The sequence below is a fragment of the Cygnus olor genome, chromosome Z (assembly GCF_009769625.2).
Source record: "Cygnus olor isolate bCygOlo1 chromosome Z, bCygOlo1.pri.v2, whole genome shotgun sequence".
Lineage (NCBI taxonomy): Eukaryota > Metazoa > Chordata > Aves > Anseriformes > Anatidae > Cygnus > Cygnus olor.
Window position 1 is genome coordinate 10696366 of NC_049198.1, and position 26656 is coordinate 10723021.

At 62.3% G+C, this 26656-nt stretch overlaps 3 protein-coding genes across 4 annotated transcripts in view; 2 read left to right on the forward strand and 1 right to left on the reverse strand.

Annotated features, from left to right (window-relative positions):
* Positions 1–6020: 6020 nt before the first annotated feature.
* Positions 6021–9223, forward strand: LOC121061453 (microseminoprotein, prostate associated). Its single transcript, XM_040540308.1, has 3 exons — positions 6021–7499; positions 7913–8021; positions 8251–9223. The coding sequence occupies exons 1-3, from the start codon at positions 7388–7390 to the stop codon at positions 8438–8440; spliced, it is 411 nt and encodes a 136-aa protein (XP_040396242.1). The 5' UTR covers positions 6021–7387; the 3' UTR covers positions 8441–9223.
* Positions 9224–9370: 147 nt separating this feature from the next.
* On the reverse strand, positions 9371–19008 carry RGP1 (RGP1 homolog, RAB6A GEF complex partner 1). 2 transcript variants are annotated; one of them, XM_040540307.1, is made up of 9 exons: positions 18874–19008; positions 17824–17963; positions 15150–15286; positions 14699–14782; positions 11612–11761; positions 11393–11539; positions 10888–11015; positions 10481–10658; positions 9371–10269 (listed from the first exon to the last, which is right to left on the reverse strand). In XM_040540307.1, exons 2-9 carry the CDS (start codon positions 17937–17939, stop codon positions 10046–10048), a joined length of 1164 nt encoding a protein of 387 aa, XP_040396241.1. In that variant the 5' UTR covers positions 17940–17963; positions 18874–19008; the 3' UTR covers positions 9371–10045. The 2 variants fall into 2 exon arrangements, with proteins under 2 accessions (XP_040396241.1, XP_040396240.1); XM_040540306.1 differs by having other exon boundaries at positions 11393–11761.
* A 120-nt stretch (positions 19009–19128) lies between these two features.
* The window catches only part of GBA2 (glucosylceramidase beta 2), a 75871-nt gene continuing 68343 nt past the window's right edge, over positions 19129–26656 (forward strand). The window contains exons 1-12 of the mRNA XM_040541095.1: positions 19129–19315; positions 20941–21032; positions 21294–21409; positions 21565–21783; positions 22619–22861; positions 23162–23264; positions 24670–24823; positions 24912–25037; positions 25151–25335; positions 25513–25617; positions 26081–26188; positions 26466–26645. Of these exons, the coding sequence (XP_040397029.1) occupies positions 19140–19315; positions 20941–21032; positions 21294–21409; positions 21565–21783; positions 22619–22861; positions 23162–23264; positions 24670–24823; positions 24912–25037; positions 25151–25335; positions 25513–25617; positions 26081–26188; positions 26466–26645 (1807 nt within the window). The 5' untranslated portion in view covers positions 19129–19139. The remainder of the gene's footprint in view (positions 19316–20940; positions 21033–21293; positions 21410–21564; positions 21784–22618; positions 22862–23161; positions 23265–24669; positions 24824–24911; positions 25038–25150; positions 25336–25512; positions 25618–26080; positions 26189–26465; positions 26646–26656) is intronic.

Sequence of the window (26656 nt, forward strand, 5' to 3'; positions counted from 1 at the left end):
CGGAGAGTTTGTGCCAAAATGTTCCCGTGGGGCATGCTGCCAAAACTGTGCCCCAGGTGTCCCAACGGGAAGGGCTTGTTCTTGTCACCCTGCTTCCCCCACCACCCCCGGAGCGCAGAATATATATAAAAAAAAAAATAAAATAAATGTTTTTTTCCGCCTCCTGGAGCTGGCGGGCTGCAGAGCCCTGCCAAGCGCCTTCACCTCTGCACCGAGAGCGGGGCCAGAAACCTGTCAGCCCCGGGAGGTGGCTGTGAAGAGCACGCCAGGCACCGGCAGTGGGTGCCTCCGGGACCGCCGGCTCCACCGGGCTGGGTGGAGGAGCTGCACCGGGAGCCACCACGCCGGGGACACGCGGTGCCGCGGCACGGGGACCTCTGGAGATACAGCGTGATGAGGGCAGAGGGGACACGGCTTTGGGTTCCCCGTCTGCTCCCCATCAGCTCCAAAGGCCACCCGGTCCCTGCTGGGTGAGGAACATCTCCAGAAGTTTGGGGTGGCTTTGGCCAGGAGGTCACGGGCCGCGGCGTCAGCGGGGCCGGGTGCCGGCACGCGGGGTGACCTCTGCGTTTATGGGCTTCGTGCGCTGCAGTTGTCAGGGTAACCCGGAGGACTCCTTGTTTGTGTTTGGGTTTGGTGTGCCAACAGCGGAAAAAATGGAGCAGAAGCGAATATTTTAAAGGGAAAAACGTGGGTAATGCAGCAGCTCTGCTGCTCCTCGGGTTCAGGGCAGGTTCAGGGCCACCATGCCCCAGAGCCAAGGAGGGGCCCTGCGGGTGTGGGGTTGTGAGGGGGGTTGTGGCTGGAGAAGGGATGTGTGGAGCAGTGGGGCTGTGGTTCTGCTGCTGAAGAAAGGCCAGCAAATGTCTGCGGGAGTCACCCAGGACCTGAAAAGCCCCAGCGTCCCCTGCAGGTGTCCCCTTCCCTGCGCCCTGCTGAACTGGTGGTGCCACCAGCCCCGGTGGTGCCACCTCCTGCGGTGGCACCGACAACCTTGTTGGTGCCATCAGCCTCATGGTGGCACCTGAACCAGTGGTGCCACCAGCCTCACTGCTGTCACCAGACTCAGTGTTACTACCAGCTCCATTGGTGCCATCAGCCCCAGTGGTGCCACCACTCTTGACGATACTACCAGATTCATTAGAGCCACCAGTCCCAGTGGTGCCACGTGCTGCGGTGGTGCCACTAACTGTGAGGCCACCATCCTCATTGCAGCCACCAGCCTCTGTGGTGTCATCAACCTCACTAGTGCCACCAACCCTGGTGGTACTACCAGCCTCATTGGTGCCATCAGATTCAGTGGTGTCACTAGATTCAGTGGTCCTACCAACCCCACTGGTGCCACCATACTCAGTGGTGCTTCCAGCATCATTGGTGCCACCAGCCCCATTGATGCCGCCAGCCTCGGTGGTGCTTCCAGCATCATTGGTGCCACCAGCCCCATTGATGCCGCCAGCCTTGTTGATGCCATGTTAGTGCCACCAGCCTCAGTGGGGTGACCAGCTTCATTGGTGCCACCAGCCTCAGTGGTGCCACCAGCCCTGTTGGTGCCACCAGCCTCAGTGGTGCCATCAGCCCAAGTGGTGCCACCCACCCCATTGGTGTCACCAGACTCAGTGATGCTACCAGCTCCACTGGTACCACTAGTCCCAGTGCACCACCAGCCCCATTGGTGCCACCAGCCTTACTGATGCCATCAGCCCTGTTGGTGCCACTTGCTGTGGTGGCACCACCAGCCTTGTTGGTGCCACCAGCTTCATTGGTGCCATCAGCCCAAGTGGTGTCACCCATCTCATTGGTGTCACCACAAAATGTTGCTACCAGCTCCATTGGTGCCACCAGCTTCATGGGTGCCACCAGCCCCAGAGGTCCTGCTGCGGTGCCCCCGTCCCAGCACCACTTTCCCTGCCACGTGCGCCCGCCCTCGCCTTGGCCCCAGGCCTGGCAGGCTCGTGGCACTTTCTTGGACAGCGCGGCTCCTGCGGGGCCTGGGACCGATCTCCCAGGGTTATTTCTGACTCACAGGGCAGGAAGCGTTTAGGGGTTTAAGCCGAGATGAATAATGTGCTCATTTCCTTGTGCCGACTACAAAGCACCTGCTCCGGGGGATTTATGGAGTGCCGGTCTCTCGCGCTCGCGGCACCGCTGCCCGCCCGGATGTTTTTATTTTCCCGGGATGGCCGCCGGGTGCCAAGGCCTGTTTTCCTAAACACCCCGCGCCCTCCCGTCACGTTTCCCGTGAGAGGAGGCCGAGGGCAGCGGTGCCAGCGGCGAGGGCGGGGGGGACACCTGGGGTAACCCCCGGTGCCAAAGCCTGGCCCGAGGCGGGGCAGGGAGCAGGGTGCCTGCGGGTGCCGCTGGGAGCACCGCAGGAGCCACGGGAGGTGCTGGAGCCCTGCCGGGAGGGGTGGCACCGGGGTGCAGGAGGCACGGCGGGGCAGCGGGGGGAGGGCTGGGCCCCTCTGCGGGCAGCCAGGTGGTGTGACATGGGGAGGTGGCACGGAGCAGCCACCGGTGGGACAAACAGGCTGGGGAGGGCACGGGAGAGGGTCACAGAGTCATTAGGGTTGGAAAAGACCTCCAGGACCATCTGGTCCAACCATCCCCTACCCCAATGTCACCCGATAAGCCCTGTCCCTAAGCACCACGTCCAACCGTTCCTTGAACACCCCCAGGGACGGTGACTCCACCACCCCCCTGGGCAGCCCGTCCCAGTGCCTGACCGCTCTTTCCGAGAAGAAATGGCTCCTCATTTCCAACCTGAACCTCCCTGGTGCAACTTGAGGCCCTTCCCTCTTGTCCTGTCGCTAGTTACCTGCGAGAAGAGGCCGACCCCCAGCTCCCCACACCTTCCTTTCAGGCCGTTGTAGAAAGCCATACGGTCTCCCCTGAGCCTCCTCTTCTCCAGACTGAGCACCCCCAGTTCCCTCAGCCGCTCCTCACAGGACTTGTGCTCCAGGCCCCTCACCCGCTTTGTGGCCCTTCTCTGGGCACGCTCCTGGGCCTCGAGGCCTTTCTTGTGGTGAGGGGCCCAAAGCTGAACCCAGCACTTGAGGTGCAGCCTCACCAGAGCAGACTACGGGGGAAGATCACCTCATCCAGCTGGGAACCAGAGTGCAGGGAGATGACAGGGTTGTTGTGACCAACGTGCAGGACCCGACTCTTAGCCGTGTTGAGCCTCCTCCCACTGGCCTCTGCCCATCAATCCGACTTGTCCGGGTCCCTCTGCAGGGCCTTCCTACCCTCTGGCAGATGAACACTTCCCTCCAACTTGGTGTCATCTGCAAGCTTACTGAGGGTGCGCTCAATTCCCCCATCCAAGTCACCTATGGAAATATTGGAGAGGATGGGCCCCAACACCGACCCCGGGGAACACCACTGGTGACTGGTCACCAGCTGAATTTCACTCCTTTCACCACTGCTCGGGCCTGATCCCCCGGTTGTCCTGCACATGCTGTGTAATTGCATTCAAGATGACCTTCTCCATCGCCTTTCCTGGCACCGAGGCCAGGCTGACAGGCCTGGAGTTCCCCAGGTCCTCCTTACAACCCTTCTTATAGATGGGCGTCACGTTAGCAAGTCTCCATTCATCTGGGACCTCTCTGGTTGACGATGGCTGCTGGTAGATGATGGAGAGTGGCCCAGCAATCACAAGTGCCAATTCCCTCAGCACCCCAGGGGATGGAGAGGGAGAGGGGTGGAGCATTATCAGAGAAATGGAGCGTGTTGGAAAAGGATGGAGCATGATGGGGAAGGATGGAACATGATGGATGGGGAAGCATGGAGCGTGATGGAAAAGGATGGACCATCAGGATGAGAAATGGAGCGTGACGGAGAGGGATGGGCCATGATGCAGAGTGATGGAGCATGTTGGAGAGGAATGGACCACAGTGGGGACGGATGGAGAGTAATGGAAGGGGATGGACCATGTCGGAGAGGAATAAACCATGAAAGTAAGGAATGGAGCATGGTAGAGAGGAATGGGGCATGCTGGAGAGGGATGGAGCATGGTGGAGAAGGATGGAGAGTGATGGGAAGGGAAGGACCATGCTGGAGAGGGATGGACAATGAGGGCAAGGAATGCTGCATGCTGAAGAGGGATGGAGCACGATGGAGAGGGATGGACCATGAAGGCAAGGAACGGAGCATGATAGAGAGGAAGGGACCATGACGGAGAGAGATGGGCCATGATACAGAGGGATGGAGCACGATGGAGAGCATTGGAGTATGATGGAGACAGACGGAGCATGAGGGCAAGCAAGGAAGTGTGAGCCCTAAAAGTGCAAGAGGGCCGTGGAGCCCGAGGGAGCACGGGGCAGTGCCAGGGAGCATGGGAGCCCACCAAGCAGCATTTACAGAGGCCGGACCCCGCTACCCAGGAGGCTGGGCACAGTGCGGGGTGTCCCGGGCAGCAGAGCCCAGCCCGACGGCTAACAGGACATCCAGTTTTCCATCATGTCCCCTCCGCGTTGCCCTCTTTCTGGAGCACAGCCGCAGCTGCTTTCCCCCTGTGGGGTGGCTCCGAGCCGTGTGACAGCAGCTCGGTGGCGCAGAAGAGGGCTCTGCTGATGCCCTGGGGTCCCCTTTAGGTGCTGGGGGCACAGGGACAGGTCAGCGGGCACGGCTCAGAGCCGGCATCTCTCCGGCACCCTGCCCTGCGCCCTGGGACTGGACTGACGCTGACCCAGCTCGGCCCAGCGATAAGTCGTGTTGTTTCTATTTTATTTTTTTTTAATTTTTGCTGTTTAGAGAGAAAATAAAGTGCTTGTGGGGAGCAGGAGCCAAGCTCCCCAGTGCCTAAAACAGCAATCGCAGCACTTCCTTGGATTTATGGTGTTTGCTTTCACAATGCCAGCCGGGATCCTGTTTGCTTCCTGCTCTGCAGCTGCAGCCTGAGCTGAAGGCTCAGGAGATTCAGGTTTTATAACACTCCTGGATCCTGCCGATGGCAACTTGTCCATCAGCTTTTATTGCCCACGCACCTCCTGCGGGGCCGGGGGGGGAAGGGGGAGCATCGCCACCCCATCCTGGCACCCCCCTGCCCGTCCGTGGGTCCCGTCCCCAGCACCAGGTGCTGCGGGCAGGGGGACGAGCAGCAGCCCCGCGAGGAGCCCGGAGGCACCGTGCCCTGCTTGGGACGCAGCCAGCTGCCCTTGGGTGATGCTGAGACACGGATGCAGCCTCCTCACGAAGGGTCCTGGGATGCTCAGGGCTGGTGGCCGCCCACCGGCACACCTGGACACCAGTGCTGCAGGGATGCTCCAGCCGCAGCATCCCCGGTACCCGCGCTGCGGCCCTCGCGCCCTGAATCCCTCTCCAGGCGATGCTCTCCGAGCCGCAAGCCCCCGGCCGCCCCACAGCCGCCCTCTCCCCGGTTTTTCGGTGTCCCTCTGGAAGCCCGGGCAAACCACCGGGGCCTCCAAATTAAAAACACCGCTTTTGTTTAACGTTTTCTCTGCTCGGCGATGAAACGAAGATGGATTAGTTCATTGTGGCTGTGAGCGTGCCAGACTCCTTTTTCCAAACACACAATAGGAATATTCGCTTACCGCCCCGACGACGGGGACTTTTATCCTCCTTATATAGTAACGTCTCCGCTCCAGAGGGTGATTTTCATCCGTTACTGATGCGCTTCGTCGTCCCGGCCCACAGCCCACGGCCCGTAGGTTATTCGCGGGTACCCCGAGCCGCTCTGATTTATCACCAGCCTTTCCCAGCCGGTCACACGCGCTGCCCTCTGCCTCCCCGTGTTTTTCCCCTGTGGTTTTTCCCCATTCTCTTTGGACGCACGAGTTTTTTTTTGCCTCCTGCTCAGCCAGGGCAGTGCTTTAAGGGAGGCAGCCCCCTCCCAGCCCCCCGCATCCGCTGAGAAAGCTCTGGGTGACATCTGGGGACAGGGACACGAGGTGACCATGGGTCTCCGGCTACCCCGGCCACAAAGGGACGCGCCTGGAAATCCGAAAGTGGTGAATCCGAAGCGGATAAAAGGAAGCATTTTTTTATTATTATTATTTATTTTTTTCACTCTCTGCTTAATTAGGCTGCCACAGGAAAACGCTCAGGCCAAAATTTAGCGGGATTCAAGGAGGGATTGGACATTTGCACGGATAACAAAAATATCCAGCTATAACAGAGGATGCCAACACAAATTCTGGAAGGGATATTGAGCCTCACGCGTCAGGGTGTAAACCTATCCCAAACTCTCAGCAATAGGCAGATTAACGGCAGGGCAGATGACCCACGCACGCCGCTGCTACTGCAGCCACCAGCGGGCTGTCCCGTGCCCGCAGCCCCACTCTCCTGACTTGTGAAAAACACTGTGAAATGCCTCAGGCACACCAGCCCCTTGCTCAGCAGCTCCCCAGGGCCGTGTGGCTCCTGGTGCCCTCACATTGTTCACCTCTTCCAAACCTCCCTCCTCGGCCACCTGCGGTAAGAGCCGCAGCGCTGCGACCTGGAGGTCGGAGTACAAAGTCAGCACATTTGGGGACATGCCCCCAGCCAAGCCCCTCGCTCCCCTCTCGGGTCACTTGTTGCCCAAACCCACCTGTGCCTCCGGGTTTCATCCCCCTCGTCGCCTCCCTGCTTTTGCTGGAAGGGGCTGCTCAGCCCCGGCGGCCCCGCGCTCGCACCAGAACCACCGAGCTGAGCCCCGGGGATGCCGGGGACTCGTCCAGGGCCCCGTGTCAGTGGGAATCACCGCCCCACACGCCCTCGGCTGAGGGGACCAGCCCTTACCCTCAGCCCCCGCGCGGCCACAAACCCATGCTGGGGCTCGGAGATGGGGGAAATCTCCCCCTCGAGCCGCCCGTGAGCTGCGTGCAGGCACCTCTGCGCCCACCAAGGGCGCTGCCATTTTGCATCCCACACTGGTGCTTAACGTGGCGCTTGTGCCACTCCGGTCCCTGCCCGATGGGATGCTCGGAGACCTTGCTGTGACAGCGTGACAGGGGTGGCCGGAGCTCTCCTCCTGGTCGGGAGATTCCTGTCACCCTGCCGAGGGCAACCCCGCCGGGGTCCCTCGGATCTCCCCTCGCTGCCGAGCCCTGCACCCACAGGGGCTTCCAACTGGAGACATTTCTGGAGGGCATGAATCAGCTTTTCACAGCTTGTTAAAAATCTTGATCCTACCTCTTGTTTTCATGCCTTTCAAATCAGGAAATGAGTTTTACAACTTTTCCAGTGGGGCACAGCTGGTGGCCAGGGTCGTAAAGCTGAACTTTATAAATATCTCTTGTTGGGATCAGGGGAAGAGCATTAAAAAGGCAGAGAGAGAGAGAGAGAGAGAGAGAGGGAGAAAGGGAGAGAAAAGGGAAAGGAGCAAAGGAGAGAGAGAGAAGAAAGGCAACTCGGCAGGACCGCGGGGAAGCCCAGCTCGACGACGGCCATGGCCATGAGAGCGCAGAAGCCGGCGTGCGCCTGGGGCAGGCTCTGCCTGCTGCTCTCCCTCCTCCTCCAGCTGCCGGGCTCCCAGGCCAAATGCTACTTCCAGGCTAAAGGTAAGCGGGGAGGTGAGCCGGGAGGGCAGCGTCCGACGCTAGGACGAGGCCTCGTCTTCCCCTCGGGGCGGCGGGGCCGCGCCCTGCCTGCCTGCGAGGCGCTACACGGGCTGAGCCGAGCTGGGGAGCGCGATCGCGGGCCAGTGATGACTGGAAGGAGCTGTCTATAAACCACAGAACAGCTCCCCAGGGCTCTGGCTGAGAAACAGCTCGCTGGGCCACGAAGAGCTCCTGGCAGGGGCCCGGACGGGGCCGAGCGTGCAGGACCAGCAGCACAGGGAAGAGGGCTGCCCGGCTTTCCTCTGCCGCCTCCTCGCAGGGAAGCCCCGACGGGCCCGCGTCCTTTCGGGGCGGAGGGACGCCGAGGTGGCTCCCGCGCGCCCCGCTGCTCATTGCCGCCTTTCCATTTGCAGCTCCCTGCGAGTACGAGGGGAAGCAGTTCTCCCTCGGGGAGTCGTGGCTGAGCACCAACTGCCTGCTGTGCACCTGCCTGCACCCCATCGGCGTGGGATGCTGCGAGACGTGAGCGAGGGGCGCTGGGGACGGGCTGCGGTGGGGTCTGGGGGTGGCACGTGCAGTGGAGACCCCAGGGGCTGCGGGGAGCCTCGGCCCAGCGAGGGGCAGCAGGGCGAGGGGTGCCACGGAGGGGACCACGGGCAACAAACGCACACCAGCGGGCCTGGGAAGCGCATCGGCAGCCCCCTGGCACGCATCGGGGGGGAAGCTGACGGCACCGTGCCCTCTCCCGCAGCACCCAGCACCCCATCGACTTCCCCGACTGGTGCGAGGCCCACTACGACACGCAGACCTGCCAGATCTCGGTGGTGCAGAAGGCCAACCCCAGCCTGCCGTGCGTGAAGAGCGTGGAGCACGAGTGGGGCTCGGCCGGCACCCCCGAGCCGCTGAGCAACAAGGTGCTGGGCGCGGGGCTGAGCGGGTAGAGGCCCCCGCCACCAGCCCCCCTCCTCCAGAGCGCACCTCCCGCATGCTCCAGACCTGCCCCGTCCCGTAGAGACACCACTGCAGCCACCTTCCAGGGAAACCACTATCCACACAGTATTGTACTGAGCTAACATTTACACCCTAGCGCTGCCACAGTACGGCTTTGCTTCCGCCTTCAGCTCCCCGAAGCGAGCCGGGGCCCCTTCCCAGCGCGAGGACGGGCCCTGAGCCCAGCTGCCCTTGGGAATGCAGGTCCCAGGGGATGTCCTCCCAGGGGTGCGGGGAACCCACAGCCCCCAAACAAAGAGCCACAGGACCAAATCACCCCGCATCCAGCTGCGAGCCGAGCAGCTCCCCCCACGACCCCCGTCCCCTCGCCAGGCAGCCACTGGGAGCCCACTGGGGAGCACGGTGGCCCTTCGAGCAGGACCCACGTGCCTTGGCCCATCCCTTCTCTGTCCCGGAGCACGAGGGGCACAACCCACCTCTGGAACCACTAATGCCCCTGCTCCTGCAGCTCCCGGGACAAGAAGGGACCCCCAGCACCGCTCGCCAGCCCCGGGCAACACTGCAGCAGAGCCAGCCCCGGCCAGGCAGCAGCGTGTCGGGCACGTGGGGACAACCGGTGGAAGATGTCCCCAGGAGGAGCCCGGCCTCCCCGTGCCCGCTGCCCCGTCCCAGCTGCAGGGAGCCGGGTGCCCCGCTCGCGCTCAGGGAGCTGAAGCAACCTGCCTGTGCCCGGGTGGAGCCGGCCGCCCGGCAGCCTGCCCCGGCTGGTGCCATGCCTGTGCTGTGCAGAGCCTTGTGTAGATGTTTCTGTTCTTGCAATAAAAGTATTAAACAAAGAGGTCTCCAGACAGTGACTGTGGTAACCTCGGGCTGCCTCTACCACCGGGGAAGGGCGCAGGAAAACGTTCTGTGTCAGGCTGTTTTGCACGTTCAGGTGTTTATTAGGTTTCCATGCAAAGAGGAAAACTCTTTGGAAGGTTTGGTAGAAACGCGGGGCTGGCCGTTGAGCAGGGAGACCTCCACCCCAGCTCCTGCACACGCAGCATGCATTCACTCCAGCCCCCCGAGGATCCCGAGACCAGCAGGATGCCTTCGGGCTCAGGAGCGGAGGGAGAGGACGGCCCAGGCGCTCAGCACCTCTCAGCTCTGTGTCACTGCTGCGGTGCTGCTGCCTGGCTCCACACGGAGCACTCGGCCACATCCAGGAGCCCAGCAGGAGCCAGCAGCACGAGGCTGCCCTGCAAGGACCTTCACGCAAGGTTTCGCTCCCTGGGCTGGGCCCTTTTCTCCTGGAAGCCCCTCAGGGGGCAAGGCACAGGCGGGGCCGCTCCCCGGGGAGGCAGATCCCGTTTCGGTGAGCGCTGCGACCCGCGCCCTCATCCTGCACAAAGGGTCTGGCCCCCAGCTGAAGGCACAGGGCACGGCAGCGAGCGCAGTGCTCCTTCACCCCGGGCAGGACAGAGCTGCCCGCTGCCCACCCTGTCATCGCAGGAGAACCCCGGGGGAATACTGGGGTGCACACCCCCAGCATGCTGGTCGTGGTCCTGCCCGCCGTTCCCAGCTGGCACGGCAGGGCCCTACCTTCTCTCCCCGCTTCAGATGGTGATGGAGTTGGTGCTGGAGAACTGCGACACGTAGGAGGCCAGGATGGGGTTGGTGGGAAGGACTTTGATGGGCAAGTCCCAGCTGAAAGTGTCCACCTCAATCTGCTCCACCCCGGTCCAGGTGACGGCCTCTGGCTGGCTCCCACGGACGAGGCAGGTCCCCGCTGACTCCCCAGAGGTCACAAACTCGAAGTGCAGCCTCCACTTCAGGGACGCTGCGGGCAAGAGGCGGGTCAGCAGCCAACACCGCAGGGCCAGCAGCTGCCTCGGTGCTGGCAAGGGGACAAGCGAATAATTCCCACTCGCACAGGGCCAGCTCCCTCCCACACAACACGGCCCCGCGGAGGGTTTGTCAGCAGGAGCAGGGCAGCGAAGGCAGGGCTGGGGACGCGGCTGTCCTCCTGCGGGGACGAGCAGGGCACTGACCGATGTTGGTGGTGAATCCCGGGGTCGAGCTCAGCGGGATGGGCAGGCTGAAGCTGCTCTGGGCTGTGTGCAGGCAGGCCTCCTGATGGCGGGCGTGCGTGCTGAAGGAGACGGGCTGCCCCCGCCGGCGCTGGAACTCCTCCTGGATGCTCTCTTCTGTCTGCAGGCTCACCGAGAACTGCGGGGCAAACAGACAGGAGCTCACACTCACACACCCGCGCCGTCCTGGGGCCTCCGTTGTCTAAGTGAGCTGAGAACCAGAGCCCTTGCCCAGGGGGACCTCAGCTGCCTCCCACTGAGACCACACTAGAAACCCCCCAGCAGCTCAGTGCCACCCCAACCCTTCCTCCCACTGCCCACCCAAAAGCCCTGCTTCTCCCCACGCTGAACCCAAAGCCAGCGCTGACCTGCAGACACGGGATGTCTCCTTCCGAGAAGTTAAAGGTCCCGATGACATCCTCTCCAATCTTATACACGGTCTTGAAGATGCAGAAGGTCCCCACCTTCCCGCGGCTGCTGCTGATATTGTACAGGTCTATGGAGAAAGCAGAGAGGGGGGCAGAGCTGCAGGAGGAGGAGGCTCTGCTCCACACGGCAGCCTGGGTTACCCGAAGAGCCCATCCGACACAACTTGGCTGCTTGGGAACGAAGGGCAGGCCCTGGAAGCGGCATTTCCTTCGGGAAAGGTCAGCAGTGAGCAACAGCAAACCACACTGGCATGGAGGAGCCTGTGGGAAACTCTGATCCGAGCGGGCCCTGACGGAGCCGCTCCACAGCCGCAGACAGAGCCTTGCTTTGCCAGCAAGGGAATTTTTGCAGCAAGCACTGAGCGGGGAAGGGGGCAGGCCTGCAGGCACTGCCTGCTTCATGCACGGGTGGGGGCAGCGGGTTCGCCCAGGGGAAGCGACCTACGCAGGCTGCGTCGGGAGGTGGCTGCCATGAGCAGGTCCGTCGCCAGGTCCGCCAGGCGAGAGTCCTTCTTCAAGCCCTCCTCCTCCTCCAGGAAGGGGTTTGAGGGCGCGACGGCCTCATCCTGCGGGCACTGGTAATCCTTGAGGCCTGGGGAGAAGGCGAGAGTCAGCGGGGCGGGCGGCAGACCGTGCCCGAGGGCAGGGCAGCGTGTGGCCTTACCGTGCAGCACGAGGACGCGGAAGGGCACGCGGAGGAGCTTGATCGGGGAGTTGACGCGCTGGCAGCCGATGGTCAGCTTGTACACGTACTTCACCGACTGTCCCCGGAAGGAGGGAGGGCCGTCTATGGGCAGCGTCTCACAATACGAGTCTGCAACGAGCACAGAAAGGATTGCCTGGCTAGGAGGCTCCTGATCACCGTCTCACTGTGCTGACAGTCTTCCTTCCTGAGCGGTCCAAGCGCATCCCCAGCTTCCCCACCCCGGCGCCCCTCACCTCACGCGCGTCATCATCATCCACTGCTTCCAGCATATACAAATTGTGCCTCGAAAGAATGTGAAGGGCGCAAAATCCGGGAACACAAACTGAACTTACTCATCGCGAGTTCGACCTGAATTTGCCTCTGCACGCTCCCTTGGCGCACCGCATAAACGCGACACTTTCAAGCAGCAGCCACGTGGCGTGGTTTCCTCGGGGCTCTGCCTCACTCACGCACAAATAATACTCGAGGCAGAGGGATGCTGATCAATACCTCATTCCTCGTCTGACATTCGCTTTACACAAGCGAGCCCCAAACAGCAACAAAAATTAGTTCCTTCCTGTGTTCTCCTCTGGGTCTAAACGTCTAAGGAACAATTAAGAGACCTTCGCAGCAACCTGCAGAGTAATCCCCCTTTGCAGGCTGGTGACTCGGACCACAAACCCTCTGATCCTGAGCCCCCCGAGACGCCAGGGCCTGGCTTTGCAGCACACTCAGCCCTCTCAAAGCCCCACGTTCAGCACACAACCCCCAGCACCTCCCAGTGCAATGCGAACACCTCTGCAGCCTTCCCAAAACGCAGGCTGTGAAAGGAGAGAGACGCAAGCGGTGGACCGTGGAAAGTCTCCACCTCTGGCTTGCCCACCGTGACGCAGATACACCCTGCCAGAGGAAGGGCAGCATCCTGCTGTTAAACCACAGATCCTTCCCCAAGTCTGGCACATCCTAAACGTTGAGGCTTAGATCAAACGCTAGGGTTACATTTTAAATATAACTACAGGATTTAAAAAAAAAAAAAAAAAAAAAAAGAGGACTGGAAGGATAAAAAAGCCCACGCTAGTGACCAGAGCCCACAGGCTCTCACACCTGAAAACAAAAGGCCGCCCCGCTGCACCGAGGTGCTGATAAAGCTGAGAACTGCCCTGACAGAGAGGAAAATCAGAAATTTCCCAGGAGGGCTCAGGAGCGCTGCTGCAGACCGCTGCAATCCCTGCAGCAGGTTTTGCAGAAGCGCTCGTGAGGGTCTCCACACCCAGCGAGGCCAACCTGAGCAGAGACCACTGGGTTTTGGGGCATCTGGGGAGGAAGATGGGCAACGCGTGGCGCCTGCTGCCTGGCACTGGAATGCAGAGTCTCAGGAAGCCTCCGGAAGGAAGCGCATTCCTGGCACTTCAGATGCTTCCCGACCCTCCCGCCGTACCCTCTGGCTTGTGTCGAGGCTGCCTCCATTTCCTCCCCTCCCTACCAAGTATTTAGAGGTACTGCAACACCAGAGGGGAGGCAGAAACAGCCACAGAAATGACTTGAGGGCTTGAAAAAATGTTTTATGGTGACAAATTTAAAGAGCTCAGTCTGGGCAGCGTGTCAAGCTGACGGGAGGTGAGTCACCTTCAACATATAGGTACCATAACATGGGGAAGATAGTGGGGAAGAAGCTTGTAAGCAACCGAAAACAAGGCCTTCTATCAAGCAACAGCCTCACACAACCTCAGCTCTAAGTGCCAACTCCTGCCACGGTTTAATAGCACGGTACTTTGCCGAAGCAGAATTCAATCTCTTGATTTCTTTCCGCCTTTCCAAACTGAGCAGCAAAACTCAAAACTTCTGAAAAACAGGAAATGAAGAATTAAGATACACACCCACACAGCCTTAACTCTGCCTCCACGGAGCTGGCAGGAGCCCCCAGGAACGGCCCGCAAGCGTGCCAGCTGCAGCCTCGCGTGAGGGGAGCAGCACCACGCGGTGGGACTGGTGCGAGCAGCTTGGCACAGCCTGGCCGTGCAGCGGGGCTTCTGGAGTCCCACGCTGCGGCACCACACGTGACAAACCTTCCTCCCGCCGTGCCACCACGTGAGGAAGTCCCCTCGACCTGTCCCAGCTACCTGGGTTGGTCAAAACCAGCACGTCACGCAGCCCCCGGCTCCGTGCTCTCACTCGCAGCTCTGCCGAACGCTCCAGCAGCGCCCCTTCCATCAGAGGCTTCATCACGCTGTGACTTGAGAGGTGTCCATCGCCCGTTCCGGATGGATCCCTGCTGGGACATCCCGAGGAACGCGCCCACGTGCAGCCCGCAGAGCCTGATGCCAGGCTGCAATGCAGAGATCTGGCACGAGGTGACAGGCTGGGTCAGCAGCCACCAGCCCGGGGGCGACAGCGCATGCTTGTGTTTTCACAGCTGCCTGATCGGGTAGAAGCCCCCGGTACAAAACATTCCCTGGAACTAGGGAAATCAGTTGCTGCAGATTTCCTCTGAAAAGGATAAAAAGCTCTCCAAAGAGCAAAAGGGAAAGTAGCGATGGAGGAGAGCTTAAAGGGGGCCCACTGGAAGAACGCTGTTTGAGAGCTTTGGAGGCACAGAGAGCTCTGAGCCAGGGAAGATGAGAAGTGCTCGCTGTCCTGGCGGAAAGATCAGGGAAACTAGAGCAGGCAGACGACAGCAATCCCCAGGACATCCCCAGCCTGAGGAGGAAGCACACACCTGCAGAGGGTGCCAGCCTAAATTCCAGGCATGCTCCAGTGCTTCTGAAGAAATAAAGGCAGGGGAACGCAGGTGTGTGCAGCTGTTCCTGCAGCTGCAGCCAGGTATTTCAGAACGTTTCGTGCCTTGCAGCTACACCACCGGCCTGTGCCAAAGGACACGGGCCAGGGGCAGAGCTGAGGGACACCTTGCAGCGCGTGGAGAACAGATTCTGGCTGTGTTCCTTAGCACTCGCCTCCTGCGAGCACCAGGGCTGGCTGCTGGCAGCACCCAGGTGTGCAGAGCCTGCCCGGGCGCGGGGCTCCCCAGATGTGAACCCCCTGTGCGGGGGAACAGCAGACAGGACTCACAGGACTTTGACTCCCCGGGATCCAGCCGCAGGTCACAGAAAAGGATCTTCGGTGGGGTGGACAGGATGCACTGACCCCGCTCTCCTGGAAGAGACAAACCACACGTGAGCGCTGCCCCTGGCCAGCCCCGGGGCGCGGGCTGAGGGGGGCACTCGCTGCGCCCGGGGCCAGCCGTGCCTCACCCTCACGGGGAGGAATGGGGAAGAGAAGGGGCCGAGGAGGAAATATCTCACGTCCTGGTCAGACCATGAGACATTCCCAGAACAGCTGGACCGACAACCCTCCCGTTTTGCTCCAAGCTAGCACCGCTGTGAGCTCAGCATTAATGAGGTGCTGCGGTGGCCACGCAGCAGGGAGTTACCGCAGGAAGCCAGCAGGGGCCCGGGCACACACCTTACAGCCCGCTCGACTCCTGCTCGGCTTCCCTGCCCGGGCAACGGGGAGCGCTCACCTCTGTTGGGGACGAAGACTGTCTCGTTCTCTGCCTGCACGTCGTGCTTGCTGCCGTCGGAGGGGGGCAGCGCCACCCGGTTCTCGCTGGCATGAAACTGGCAGTGGATCTGGGCGCTGGCCCACGCCAGCATCTCGCTGAGGGAAAAGAAAAGCAAAACTCGCTCTCTGCTTCCACCTGGGTGGCAGCGAGCAGGGGCTGGAGAACAGCGGCTTTTCCTGCCCCTCTCCACGCGTGACCGCTTTTTGGGAACGAAGCAGGCCCTGCTTTGCTGCTGCTGAAGCCATCCCCAAAGCCCCCCTCCAAACACGCCTCCAGGGCAAGCCTGAGATGGGCGCTGACCTGCAGCTCCCTCCAGGACCCCTCCAACCCCCCCAAGACCCCTCTGCGGGTCACCCCGTGGGCACCTCCCACGGCTCTGCAGACGTCTTCCAGGCTCCTGACCCCGTATCTGTTCTTACAGGCTTGTAGGAACAATGGCAGACTTGTGAATTTAGCCGGTGTCCGGCTCCCCTGGCGTTATCCAACATCACAATCCGATTAGCAGGCACTGACACCAGAACTTTAGGCGCTACGGGGATCTTTTGTGGCACACGGGAATCCCTCGGTGTGACTAATCAGACCAGTTAAACGTGCAGACGAACCAGGGAAAGACCTTGCTGCACTCATTGTGGCTAATTATGCACTACTTGATCTCATGTGTGCACTGGCCACCCTCTGAACACACGCTGGATCCTCTGCCCAGACACCTCCAGCCCTAAAAGTTGCAACTCTGTGCCTCCAGAAGCACCGGAGTGGCTTTTCATAAGGGCTGCCCTCAGGTTTTCTTCCGTAAGGTTATCTGCTGCGTGGAAGCAGGGAAGTGCCCTTACACAAGAGACAACGCTTAACAATCCTACGTCAGCTTACCACAATTACAGCACCCTCAAACACGGCGCTTTGAGTATTTTTCATTTATTTCCAGCATGGCCTGGGGATACACCGCTCAATTGTTTTAATCCTTTACCCAGACAGACAAACACCGTTTGTGTGCGCCTTCCTACCAGCAGACCTCATCCAGCTGTCAGGACACACGAGGATCCTGCTCTGGGGCCGAGGCCACCTCTCCCTCCTCCCTACAGCTTCTTCTGAAGCCCACGCCAGCCACGCTGCACGACTTGGGGCAGGGCCAGCTTCGCTCCTTGAGCACCTCACACAGCACAACCCAGCTCACTCTCTGCCATTACTTACTGCCCTTGACTCCCGTTCCTGTGCTTGAAACACACGCTGCTGTTCTTGCACCTGCAGAGCCCCACGTGCTGGCGCTGGAAGCTTCTCTTTCCCGAGAGGTCTAGCTCTGTCACAGCCGCTGCCCTTACACGACCTACAGCCTCAGCTTTTAACCACCAAGCCACTAGCTGTTCCCGTTCCTATGATTTAGCCAACTCTCGGTAGCTTGCTTTTTTTTTTTAATTTTGAAAACTTTCCTTTTCTTCAAGAGGCGGTTTTCTAGGCACCACGACAAGGTTCCCAAATAAACCTTCCAAAACCGGGCTGAGAACCTCCGAAACTGCCCTGCCACGTACCTGTGCAGTCCCACGTGTTTCAGAAGAACAGGAACAACTCCCCTCTGAGCACAGCCAGCCCAGAGCGAGCGACTCCCTGACACACCGCGCTCCCAGAACCGGGGAGAATAACACCGCCTCCCCACGAGACAAAGCTCTGGAAAGCTAGATGCTTATGGCGTGGCTGAATTTGAATGTTTAGCTCAGCAGGCAAGAGAAAGAAGGATGAAGCGATGGGAAGTTAAGGGAGACAATTCAAAAGAGTCCTCCGGTGGTAGTGCAACAGGCTGCTTTGCTGAGACTGCGAGCGCTGGAAGCGGTTCCATCAAAGCAGCCACCTCCGAAAGTCATACCGGTGATGCAAAGGTGCTGAACCTGACCGGGCGGGACATCAACGCTTCCCGGGAAAGAAGGAAGGACACAGGGCAGGAAAACCACCTCCACCCCCGGAACATCAGACAAGGCCACACACTGCTGACACCGAGGCTTCGGGTGAGTCACTCCTGTGAGCCAAGGTAGGAAGCTCCTTATCTCGTCACCTGTGCTCAGCGCCTGCTCTGGGCACAGCTGAGTCAAGGAGAGGGGAATGCCCGAAGGCTGGGCCGTAGAAAAGGCTGCGTGGAAGTCGGCCTCTTCTTCCCTCCGGGCACTGCTCGCCCCTTTGGCTACTGCCAGCTCTGGAAGCGGGGATGACACTGCTACATCAGCTCGCTGCCACACACAGCTCCCTCCACCGACGTGGGAAATAATGACGCTGTTGCTTGTTGCCCTGAGAGACTCACTCCGGTGTAACTAGATATCCTGCCCTGATAGCCAGTTTGGCTTCATTTTCTGCCAGCAATTCTGCTGCCACTTGAGGGGCACTTAAAAGCGCCTCTCCCAGCGCCTCTACCTGCATACTTTTTTTCCAGTCTCTTCCTCGGGGGCAGAAAACCAGAATTATTACCTCAGTTTCCGCCCCGAAATGGAGATGGCACGAAGCACCATTAGGGAGCACCTTGGGCGGGGAAGTCACCGGTGGCTGAGCTGGCACCGCAGCCCCACAGCCCTGCCGGGGTACCTCCTGCCTGCTCCCTGCTGGTGCTGCCTTTGTAGGGGTGTGCGTGGAGCAGGGCCCGGTGCCGCCGTACCTGCTGGCAGAGGTGGAGGCCGCCGACAGAGGGTTGGTGAAAGTGATCACGCACTCCAGCATCTCCCCGGCCAGGAACACGGGCCCGCGGCCCAGCTTGGCCACCACCTCGATCATGGCTGGGACAGCCCCGCTGCGCACCTGCCAAAGGGAACCGCGGGGCACGGGGAGAGGGAGAGAGAAAGAAACGGTTGGGATGGTGCCGTGCAGCAGAAGGGCTGAGCGGGGACACTGGGGGGGACACAGGGGTGGCCATGACCATACCCACAGGGGGCAGACACCCATGGTGTGGGGACAGGGATGTCCCTGGCTGTACCCACAGCAGACAGACACCCATGGGGGGGGACAGGGATATCCCTGGCCATACCCACAGCAAACAGACACCCATGGGGGGGGGGACAGGGACACCCCCAGCCATATCCACAGCAGGCAAATACCCATTGTGGGGGGGCAGGGGTGGCCTTAGCCATACCCACAGCAGACAGACACCCATGGTGGGGGGACAGGGGTGGCCCCAGCCTTGCCCACAGGGGACAGACACCCCCGGGGGGGGACACAGGGATGTCCCTGGCCGTACCCACAGCAGACAGACACCCATGGGGGGGGGGACAGGGACACCCCCAGCCTTACCCAGAGGGGAGAAACACCCATGGGGGGGGGGGACAAGGACAGCCCCAGCCCTACTCACAGAGGACAGACACGCATGGGGGGGGGGGGGGGGGGGGGAAGGACAGGGACACCCGCAGCCCTACCCACAGGGTCAGACACCCCCGGGGGGGGGAGCACAGGGATGTCCCCAACCCCCCCAGGCCCAGGCCCAGGCCCAGGCCCAGGCCCAGGCCCAGGCCCGACGCCGTGAGCCAGGCCCAGCGCCCCCACACAGGCCGGGAACAGCCAGAACCCGGGCCCTGCTCCCTCCCCCATCCCCTAGAGGCCGCCCCCCCTCACGGAACAACCCCCCGGGGATTTGGGGGGGGTGGGAGGAGGGGGGTGGTCACACCCCCCCCCCCCACGCAGCCCCGTCAGCAGCGCCCCCGCCGCCCGCACTCACCGCGGCCTCCCCCCCACGGCACCCCCGGGGCCCGCTCGGCAACTTCCGGCGGCGCTCGGGGAAGCCGCTCGGCAACCCTCGGGCGGCGCTCGGCCCACGTTCGGCAACTTCCGTCACGCCTCGGAGCGCGCTCGGGCTCCGCCGGTGGGCGTGGTCACACGAGGGGGGGAAGGGGGCGTGGCTATAGGGCCGGGGGGGGCGTGGCCAGGGGGGGCGTGGCGCGCCGGTGAAGAGGGCGCGCCCGGAGCGCGGCGGGCGGCGGGGCCATGGCGGACGCGGGGCCGCTGATGCGGGGCTACCAGGGGGCGGCGCGGGGCCGCGGCGTGGCGGCGGCCGGCTGGCGGCTCTGCCTGGCGCATCGCTTCCCGCAGCCGCGCCGGCCCTACGGAGCCGGGGACGTGCCGCTCCGCGACGTCCTGCGGCACGTCGGCATGGCGCTGCGGTAACGGCGGCGGTGGGGGGGGAACCGGGGAGGGACGGGGTGTGAGTCCCGGAGGCGGGTGGTACGTGGGTGTCCTCGGGATGTGGTGCTCAGGGTGCTGGGGGGGAGGTAGGGGTGGGGTGATGCTGCGTGCTGGGGGCACTGGGAGGCACTGGGAGCACTGGGAGGCACTGGTCTGCCCCCCACCCCCCCCACACCCCATCACCCCCGAGTGCCGTGCCCGCCCCGGTACCCGTTCCGCGCCGTTCGGTGTTTTCTTTCCTTGCCGTCACCGTTTGTCTCTCGTTTTTCCACGCTCGGCCTTGCTCCCGGCCTCCCCTGGAGGCTCCGGGTGGAGGCCACCACTCGGCTCGCCCGTCCCCTTCCCCGTCTCGGTGGGGATGCGGCGGCTCCTCGGGCAGATCCGGGGGAAAGGGATTGGGGTTCAAATGGCTCGCTCGGCAGCACGAAGCTCCGCGTCAGCCGCCGGCACCAAGGACGCGGCCAAGGCTGCCTCCGCCGGTCCCTTCGTGCCACCAGCCGGGGGGACGGGGCCGTGCTGTGGGCTCGGGGCGTGTTTGGCCATGGGGCTGATCAGATCCTGGGTGCTGCTGCACAAACTGGGGGTTCAGGCTGCGGGTTTGAGCTGCTGAAACCTCGCGTATTGGCGTGGCCTCGCCTGGTGTGGGTGTCAAATAAACGGAGACCCCTGCCTCTTGCACAGAGGGGCCGCGCTGCAGGGTGCCCTCGAAGGCTGTCGTGGCACCTGGAAAGCTCCTGCACCATCCCAGGGTGGCCATGGGTTACCATAAGGGGACGCCCCAGACCTTTGGAGGATGTGAAGTGGGGTGCTGACCCCCCTGGGGTGGGAGCTGGTGCCCCCAGGCTGCCCCTGCGCAGCCCTGCGGGGCTCGGTGCCCCTGCGTGCACCGGGATGTGCTGGCGGCACAGGGCGCCGGGGCGGGCTGGGCGCTGCCTGGACGGGTTTTAATTCCGCAGCCTGCATGGAAAGCAATGCCCTGTGGACCCGGCGTGGCTCGTTGTGCTGCAGAGCAGGACGGATTTCTCCTGCTTGTAAAATCCCAGTCCTCCCCGCTACGTGCTGCTGGGAGATCTGCTGCAGGGGGACCCGGGTTCCCCTGTCACCCCCCTTCCTAAGGGTCCGGGTGCCCCTGGGCAGCAGCAGCAGCTCCAGGTGGGCTCCTTCCCTCCCCGAGCCAGAAACCCACCATGGAGCAGCTGGGCGAAGGCACGTACCCTCGGGGGAGCGCGCTGCCAAACCGGGGCTGCCGAGAGAGGAGCAGCGGCAGCAGATGTAGCCGCAGATAGCAGCAGCGGGCCGGGCCGGTTCTCCTGGTGCCTCCGACCTCCGCCAGCAAAGCTGGCCTTAGCCTCCCAAACCAGGGAGCAGGCCGCCGTCGTCCCCAGATTTGCTGGAAAGCCTTTCCCCGTTGCTGTCCCTGTTTGGCGTCGTGCTGCGTGGCTGTCCTGTCTGGTTGCACAGGGCCTGGCACGTTCAGCTCAGCAGCAAGCACCGGTGTGGGAGCACAGCCCGGTCATCCAGGGCCGGATCCTCAGCAAGGAGACCTCTGGTGGGCACCGCCTGGCTCAGCCGTGCATCACCCTTCCTCCTGGTTTCCTTGCAGGTATTTCAGATGGTGGTACAAGAAAACCTGCATAGAGAAGAAATCCGCCTTCATCGACCTCCTGTGTGCCGTCCCTCTGCAGCAGATCTACGGTGAGCTTGGGTTTGGGCACGGGGTGCTGTGGGAGGCGATGGCAGCGTCCACCCCGTTGGCGAGGGGACCCTGCGGGCACCTCCCTGAGCCTGTAGGGGAAACAGGAGGGGGGCAGCAGGGGCTTGGCAGGGTTAATTTGGGGAGCACGGGGAGCGAGGTGGGTGCTGCTGGGTGGGAAGGGGGCTGCGTGGGGCAGCTGTGGCACCAGGGGGTGGTGAGGTGGCCGGTAAGAGGGGAGCACTGATCCCTGTGTCCCCCAGGCTGCCCGCTGGGCGGGATCGGCGGCGGCACCATCACACGTGGCTGGCGGGGCGAGTTCTGCCGCTGGCAGCTGAACCCCGGGAAATACCACTACGGGACGGTCATCGCCGACCAGGTAAGGGCTCCGTGGCTCCTGCTCCCCAAAACGCCGAGCTCGGGGAGCAGAGCCAGCACGGGGCTGCACGCTGCGCCCAGCCCGTGCCGCCGAGACCCCCGCAGCGGGGCTCATCTCGCCCCCCCCCCCCCCCCATGTGCTCCTTTCCTCCCCAGTTCACGGTGTGCCTGCGTCGCAAGGGGCAGACGGTTTACCAGCAGGTCCTGTCCGTGGAGAAACCCAGCACGCTGCAGGGCTGGAACTGGGGATACTGCGGGCACTACGCCTTCTACCATGCGCTGTACCCCCGCGCCTGGACGGTCTACGAGCTGCCGGGGCAAAACGTGGTGCTCACGTGCCGACAGGTCTCTCCGGTCATCCCCCATGACTACAAGGTGAGGCAAGCCCCGAGCATCGCTCTGTGCCCTGGCATGCTGCTGTGGTTATGTCCTCGTCCTGGGAGGAGCATGGGGACGAGGTGGTTTCTTCGTGGTGATGGTCCCAGTGCTCCCGGAGAGCTGCAGAGATGCTGCCGAGGCACTGTTTGAAGTCAGCCGGGCTTTCCTCCTTGTTAATTCTCTTCCCTAGCCTGGACTTTTCTGTCCCAATATCCCAACCCTGGTGCCAGCTGCTGGCAGGGTTTGTTACATCCAGACCAGTGCTGCCAACCCCTGGTTGTCCCTTTCAGCTCCAGCTGCTCCTTTCCCTTCTCTGCGCTTTCACACTGTGTCCTGCTTATTCCCTGCCCTGGCTTTTGCTGGGTGACAATCCCAGCTCCTGCCCACCCCGAGGGGCAGGCCCTGCTGCCCGCAGGCTCAGCAGCAAGGCTTTAGGACACCCGCAGCCCTCACGTGCGGGTCAGCCGGGCTGGGTGCTCACTCAGCTGCTCCTGAGCACGACAGCTGCCTTCTGCCTGACGTCCCCAAGGGAAGGGCTGCCTATTAGCTGGGGTTTCCCAGCTGGGCTTTCCCAATGTTTTTCCCATCTCCACTGCTCATCCCCAGCCCCAGGCGAGGGTGGGAAGCTGCCGACAGCCCTGACCTCGCTCTTACCCCGACAAGGCACAGGAGGCTGGCACCAGCCCGCGCTGAGACACCCGCCTGAGCCTGCAGCACCGCTCTGCGTGCTGCCTGGTGTCTGGATTTGGGCACCAAATGCTCCCCAAATCCCCTCAGCTCGGCAGTCCTGAGCACTGCGAGCCCTACGTGTGGCATTGTGTCCCCCCCCCAGGACTCCAGCCTGCCGGTGGCGGTGTTCGTCTGGGAGGTGGAGAACGGCAACGAGGAGCCGGTGGAGGTCTCCATCATGTTCAGCATGCAGAACGGCACTGGCGCAAAGGAGGCGGGCAAGAGCGGGGGGCACTGGAACGAGCCCTTCGCCCTGCAGGAGGGCGGCGAGCGGGTGGCCGGCGTCCTGCTGCACCACTGCACCCCCACGACCCCCTTCACGCTTGCTGTGGCTGCCCGGGAGAAGGTGAGGGCTGGCAGCAGGGCTGGGGCTGTGCCACGGGCAGGGCTGCTCGTGGCGGCCCTGGGCTGGGGACAGCCCTGGAGCTGGGTGTGCTCTGTGGGGTTTGCAGTAAGAGAAGCTGTGGGTGAAGCTCACAGGTCTCCAGGAGAGCAGGCTTGGAGGTGGCATAGATGGGGAGCAAGTTCAGGGCTGTAGGATTGCAGGTGGGTTGTTGCTGCCGAAAGTACAGCTCGGGGGGGATCCGATCGCATCGCCTGCTCCTTTGGGGCGGGAGCCCTTTCCTGATGCTCTGCTCATCCCCAGGCTGGCACGGTCGTCACCCACCTCACCGCGTTCGATCCCGTGGGGTCGGGCAGGGACGTGTGGCAAGACCTCCTGCAGGACGGCAAGCTGGAGTCCCCCACCGGTGAGTGCTGCGTCGTGGGGGTCTGGGGGGGGGCGCTACAGAGTGCCAGCCGTGCCGAGCTCAGCAAGGGTGGGTTTCCCTTCTCCTGGGGCCCTGTCATGGCCATGGGATGCATGGTGTCTGCAGGAAGCTCCCCCAGGAGTGGAGGGAGAATCAGTCCCCGTGGAAAGGTCCTTCCTGTCCCTTTGTAGGGTGCAGGGAAGAGCACAGAGGTGCCTTTGAGGCTGCCAGCTGCTCCACGGGGCTACTGAGCTGTGGCTCCAGCCCTGCTCTCCGTGATGCTGGGGCTTGTTCCCGACTCCAGAATTAAGGAACTTCAGTAGGGTTTAGTCCATATCCAAATTCCCTGCTGTCTGTCGTGCTGGCCTTGTGGCTCCCCACGAGCTGCTTGCACCATTTCAGGGCTGTTCTCGGACTGCATTAATTGCACGTCCCAATGTCCCGTCCACCTGAGGTTTGTGTGCCCGGCCGCCTTCCTCGAGTTCACGCCGCCAGACCCACCAGCTGAGCCGGTTCCCATTTGTTTAGGGAGCGCTTAGCAGCTCCCGAGTCTCGGAGCCGGCGCAGTGTGCTGCCCTCTTGTTGCTACGAGGGTTTCCTGAAGGTCTCTGGTATTTCCTTGTTGCTTCTGCGTCATCCTCAGCTGCCTGCTCGCTCCCGCAGCAGGCTGATTTGGAGCGGGGCAGCACCTCGCAGCCCGTGCTGGTAACCTGCTGCCGCCACGAAGGCCGGCCTGCAAGCGAGATAACGCTGACGGATCTGCAGTGCTGGCACCATGCCTCTGCAGGATTTCGTGAAGCTTGAGTTATGTCATCATTTGCATAAATATTTCTGGAAAGCTGTCTGCTACCTGCCGTCTGCAAGGGCACGCGGAGCTACCGGGATGCGGTCTTCCTTCGTGCACGCTCGGTGTTATCGTCGGCAGGATCTGTGCTTCTGTGAAAATTGTTGCCTTAATGAGTTTACCTGCTACACATGTCAGGACCGGCATATAATTACCTGCTCGCCTGAGGGTGCTTCTTAAATAAGGGCACAGTTCAAGCACCCTTCGGAGAGCTGGAGGCGATGGCTGTCACTGCAAAGTGCCGGTGCCTGGGCTGGCAGCCGCGCGGTCCCGGTGACAGGGTGTGCCAGCCATTCCACGCGTGCCTGCTGGTTTTCCTGCCTCATTTTTTCCTCTGCTTCCATGACTTTTTTTTAACCCCCTCCGCCCACAGCAGGTATTTTTGCCCTGGTTGCAAAAAGCAGTTACTCACGTGCGCTTAATGCCATCTCCAGAACGCAGTGGATGTACCCTGCGGGGTGCAGGGTGCTGGGGCATGCCCCCAAAGCCTTGTTCCCCTGGGGCTCTGTAGGCTTCCCTAGACACTCGTGGACGTTTTTTTTAACCTAATTTTCCTGGCAGGTAGAAGCAGGGTGACAGCAAAGGGGGAGGTGACAGCAGCCGCCGTGTGTGCCACCTGCACGGTGCCCGCACGGGGCCACCAGACCCTGGAGCTGGCCCTGGCGTGGGACATGCCCCGCGTCCACTTTGGCTCGAAGGAGAAGCTGCACCTCAGGTGGGTGGCTTGGGGACAGCTGCTGGGGTGGCCGGGCTCCCTGGGGTGTCCCCTGGGCTGAGCCCTGACCCCAAAGCGCTCTCGGCAGGCGGTACACGCGCTTCTTTGGCAGCGACGGAGACGCAGCTCCCGCCATGTTGCGCTACGCCCTGGCGCACTACGAGGAGTGGGAGAGGAAGATCGACGCGTGGCAGAAGCCAGTCCTGGAGAACAGGTGGGACGGATGGGGACGGTGACCCCGGAGGGGACAGCAGGGGGCCATGGAGGCTGATGTGTTTTTTTTTTTTTTTTTTTTCCCCCCCCCCCCCCCTCTCTCTGCCCCTGCAGCCAGCTGCCCTCCTGGTACAAGTCGGCGCTGTTCAACGAGCTGTACTTCATTACGGACGGGGGCACCGTCTGGCTGGAGCTGCCCCACGACTGCCTCCCCCAGGAGCTGCAGGGGCCGGGGGTGGCCAGCCTGTCCCACCTCCTCCCCGTCCTGCGGGAGTACGGAAGGTTTGCTTATTTAGAAGGTAACTCCTAGGGACACGATGGAAGGTCCCAACTGCACCCTCCCCATTGCTTTCCCTGGGCGGTTTTAGCAGCCCCCATGGGACGAAGCCCTGCGTGGCACGGGGAGGGGGGACCTGCCTTTCCTGATGTCTCCGTGGCACGTCTCCCCTCCCTCACTGCCTCTCCGGTGCTTGCAGGGCAGGAGTACCGCATGTACAACACATACGACGTCCACTTCTACGCCTCCTTTGCCCTCGCCATGCTGTGGCCCAAGCTGCAGATCAGCCTGCAGTACGACATCGGTGAGTCGCCCAGGAGCAGGCGGAGGGTTTGGGATGGCTTCTGCTGGTGCTGCAGAGCCAGCATCCCCCTGCAGCCCCTGTACTGGAGCCCTTAGATTTGCAAACCCCCCGTGCCGTGCCCTGTTGGTGCCCCCTGGCATCTCCGTCTAGCACTGGGATGTGTTCTTGCTGTGCTGGGGCAGCCCCTGATCCCAACAGGTCTCCTCATGCCCCTCCAGGAGAAGCGTGGGGCTGTTTCAGACCCTGATGCTCTAGATGGTCTTGGAGGCTGCTCTCTACCAGCAGGGAGCTGAGCCCTGTGCTGGGGACTGAGCCCCCTGAGCCTTCCTCTCCACCCTGGCTGATGCCACTGCTTTGCTTACAGCCACATGGGGTCCTCAGGCTTGGTTTCGTAGCGTGGGGTGGGGACCACGGGGCTCGCTGCAGTGTCTGCTACCTTGCTAACACCCCGTGCCCTTTCCAGCCGTCACGGTGATAAACGAGGACGTGGAGGCCCGGCAGTACCTGATGAGCGGCCAGACAGCCCAGGTGAAGCTGAAAAACGTGGTGCCCCACGACATCGGGGACCCAGGTGAGGGGTGCAGCACGTCCCTTTCTCTGTAAGAGTTAGAAGTGATAAGAGGCTTGGGTGGCCCTGGAGGTGCAGGATGGGGATGGCAGTGTGTGCTCTGCATGGAGCCCGTGCAAGGGAGACGTAGGGATGGTGAGCGGCGGCAGGAGGGCTGCAGCGGGTGCGATACCTTGCTTCAGTGCTGCTTGGCGGTGGCACTTCTGGGACCTCGCTCCTGGCTCTGAGCGGGGCCAGCAGCTGCTCGCTGCCCTGCTGCATCCGCTCCGTCCCTGCGCAGACGACGAGCCCTGGCAGCGCGTCAACGCCTACCTGATGCACGACACGGCCAACTGGAAGGACCTGAACCTGAAGTTCGTGCTGCAGGTGTATCGCGACTACTACCTGACGCACGACGCGCCGTACCTGCGGGACATGTGGCCGGTCTGCCAGGTACGGGGGACGCCCTGCCCCTCGAGTGGTAGGGCTGAC

Excerpts from the sequence above, each read along its gene's own strand:
- RGP1 (XM_040540306.1), bottom strand. The coding sequence starts at position 17,939 with ATGATCGAGGTGGTGGCCAAGCTGGGCCGCGGGCCCGTGTTCCTGGCC. Across the intron at positions 10,659-10,887 it reads GAGACATCCCGTGTCTGCAG|TTCTCGGTGAGCCTGCAGAC; the intron begins GTCAGCGCTGGC and ends TTTGCCCCGCAG. Across the intron at positions 10,270-10,480 it reads GGGATTCACCACCAACATCG|CGTCCCTGAAGTGGAGGCTG; the intron begins GTCAGTGCCCTG and ends TCTTGCCCGCAG.
- LOC121061453 (XM_040540308.1), top strand. The coding sequence starts at position 7,388 with ATGGCCATGAGAGCGCAGAAGCCGGCGTGCGCCTGGGGCAGGCTCTGC. Across the intron at positions 7,500-7,912 it reads ATGCTACTTCCAGGCTAAAG|CTCCCTGCGAGTACGAGGGG; the intron begins GTAAGCGGGGAG and ends TTCCATTTGCAG. Across the intron at positions 8,022-8,250 it reads GGCGTGGGATGCTGCGAGAC|CACCCAGCACCCCATCGACT; the intron begins GTGAGCGAGGGG and ends CCTCTCCCGCAG.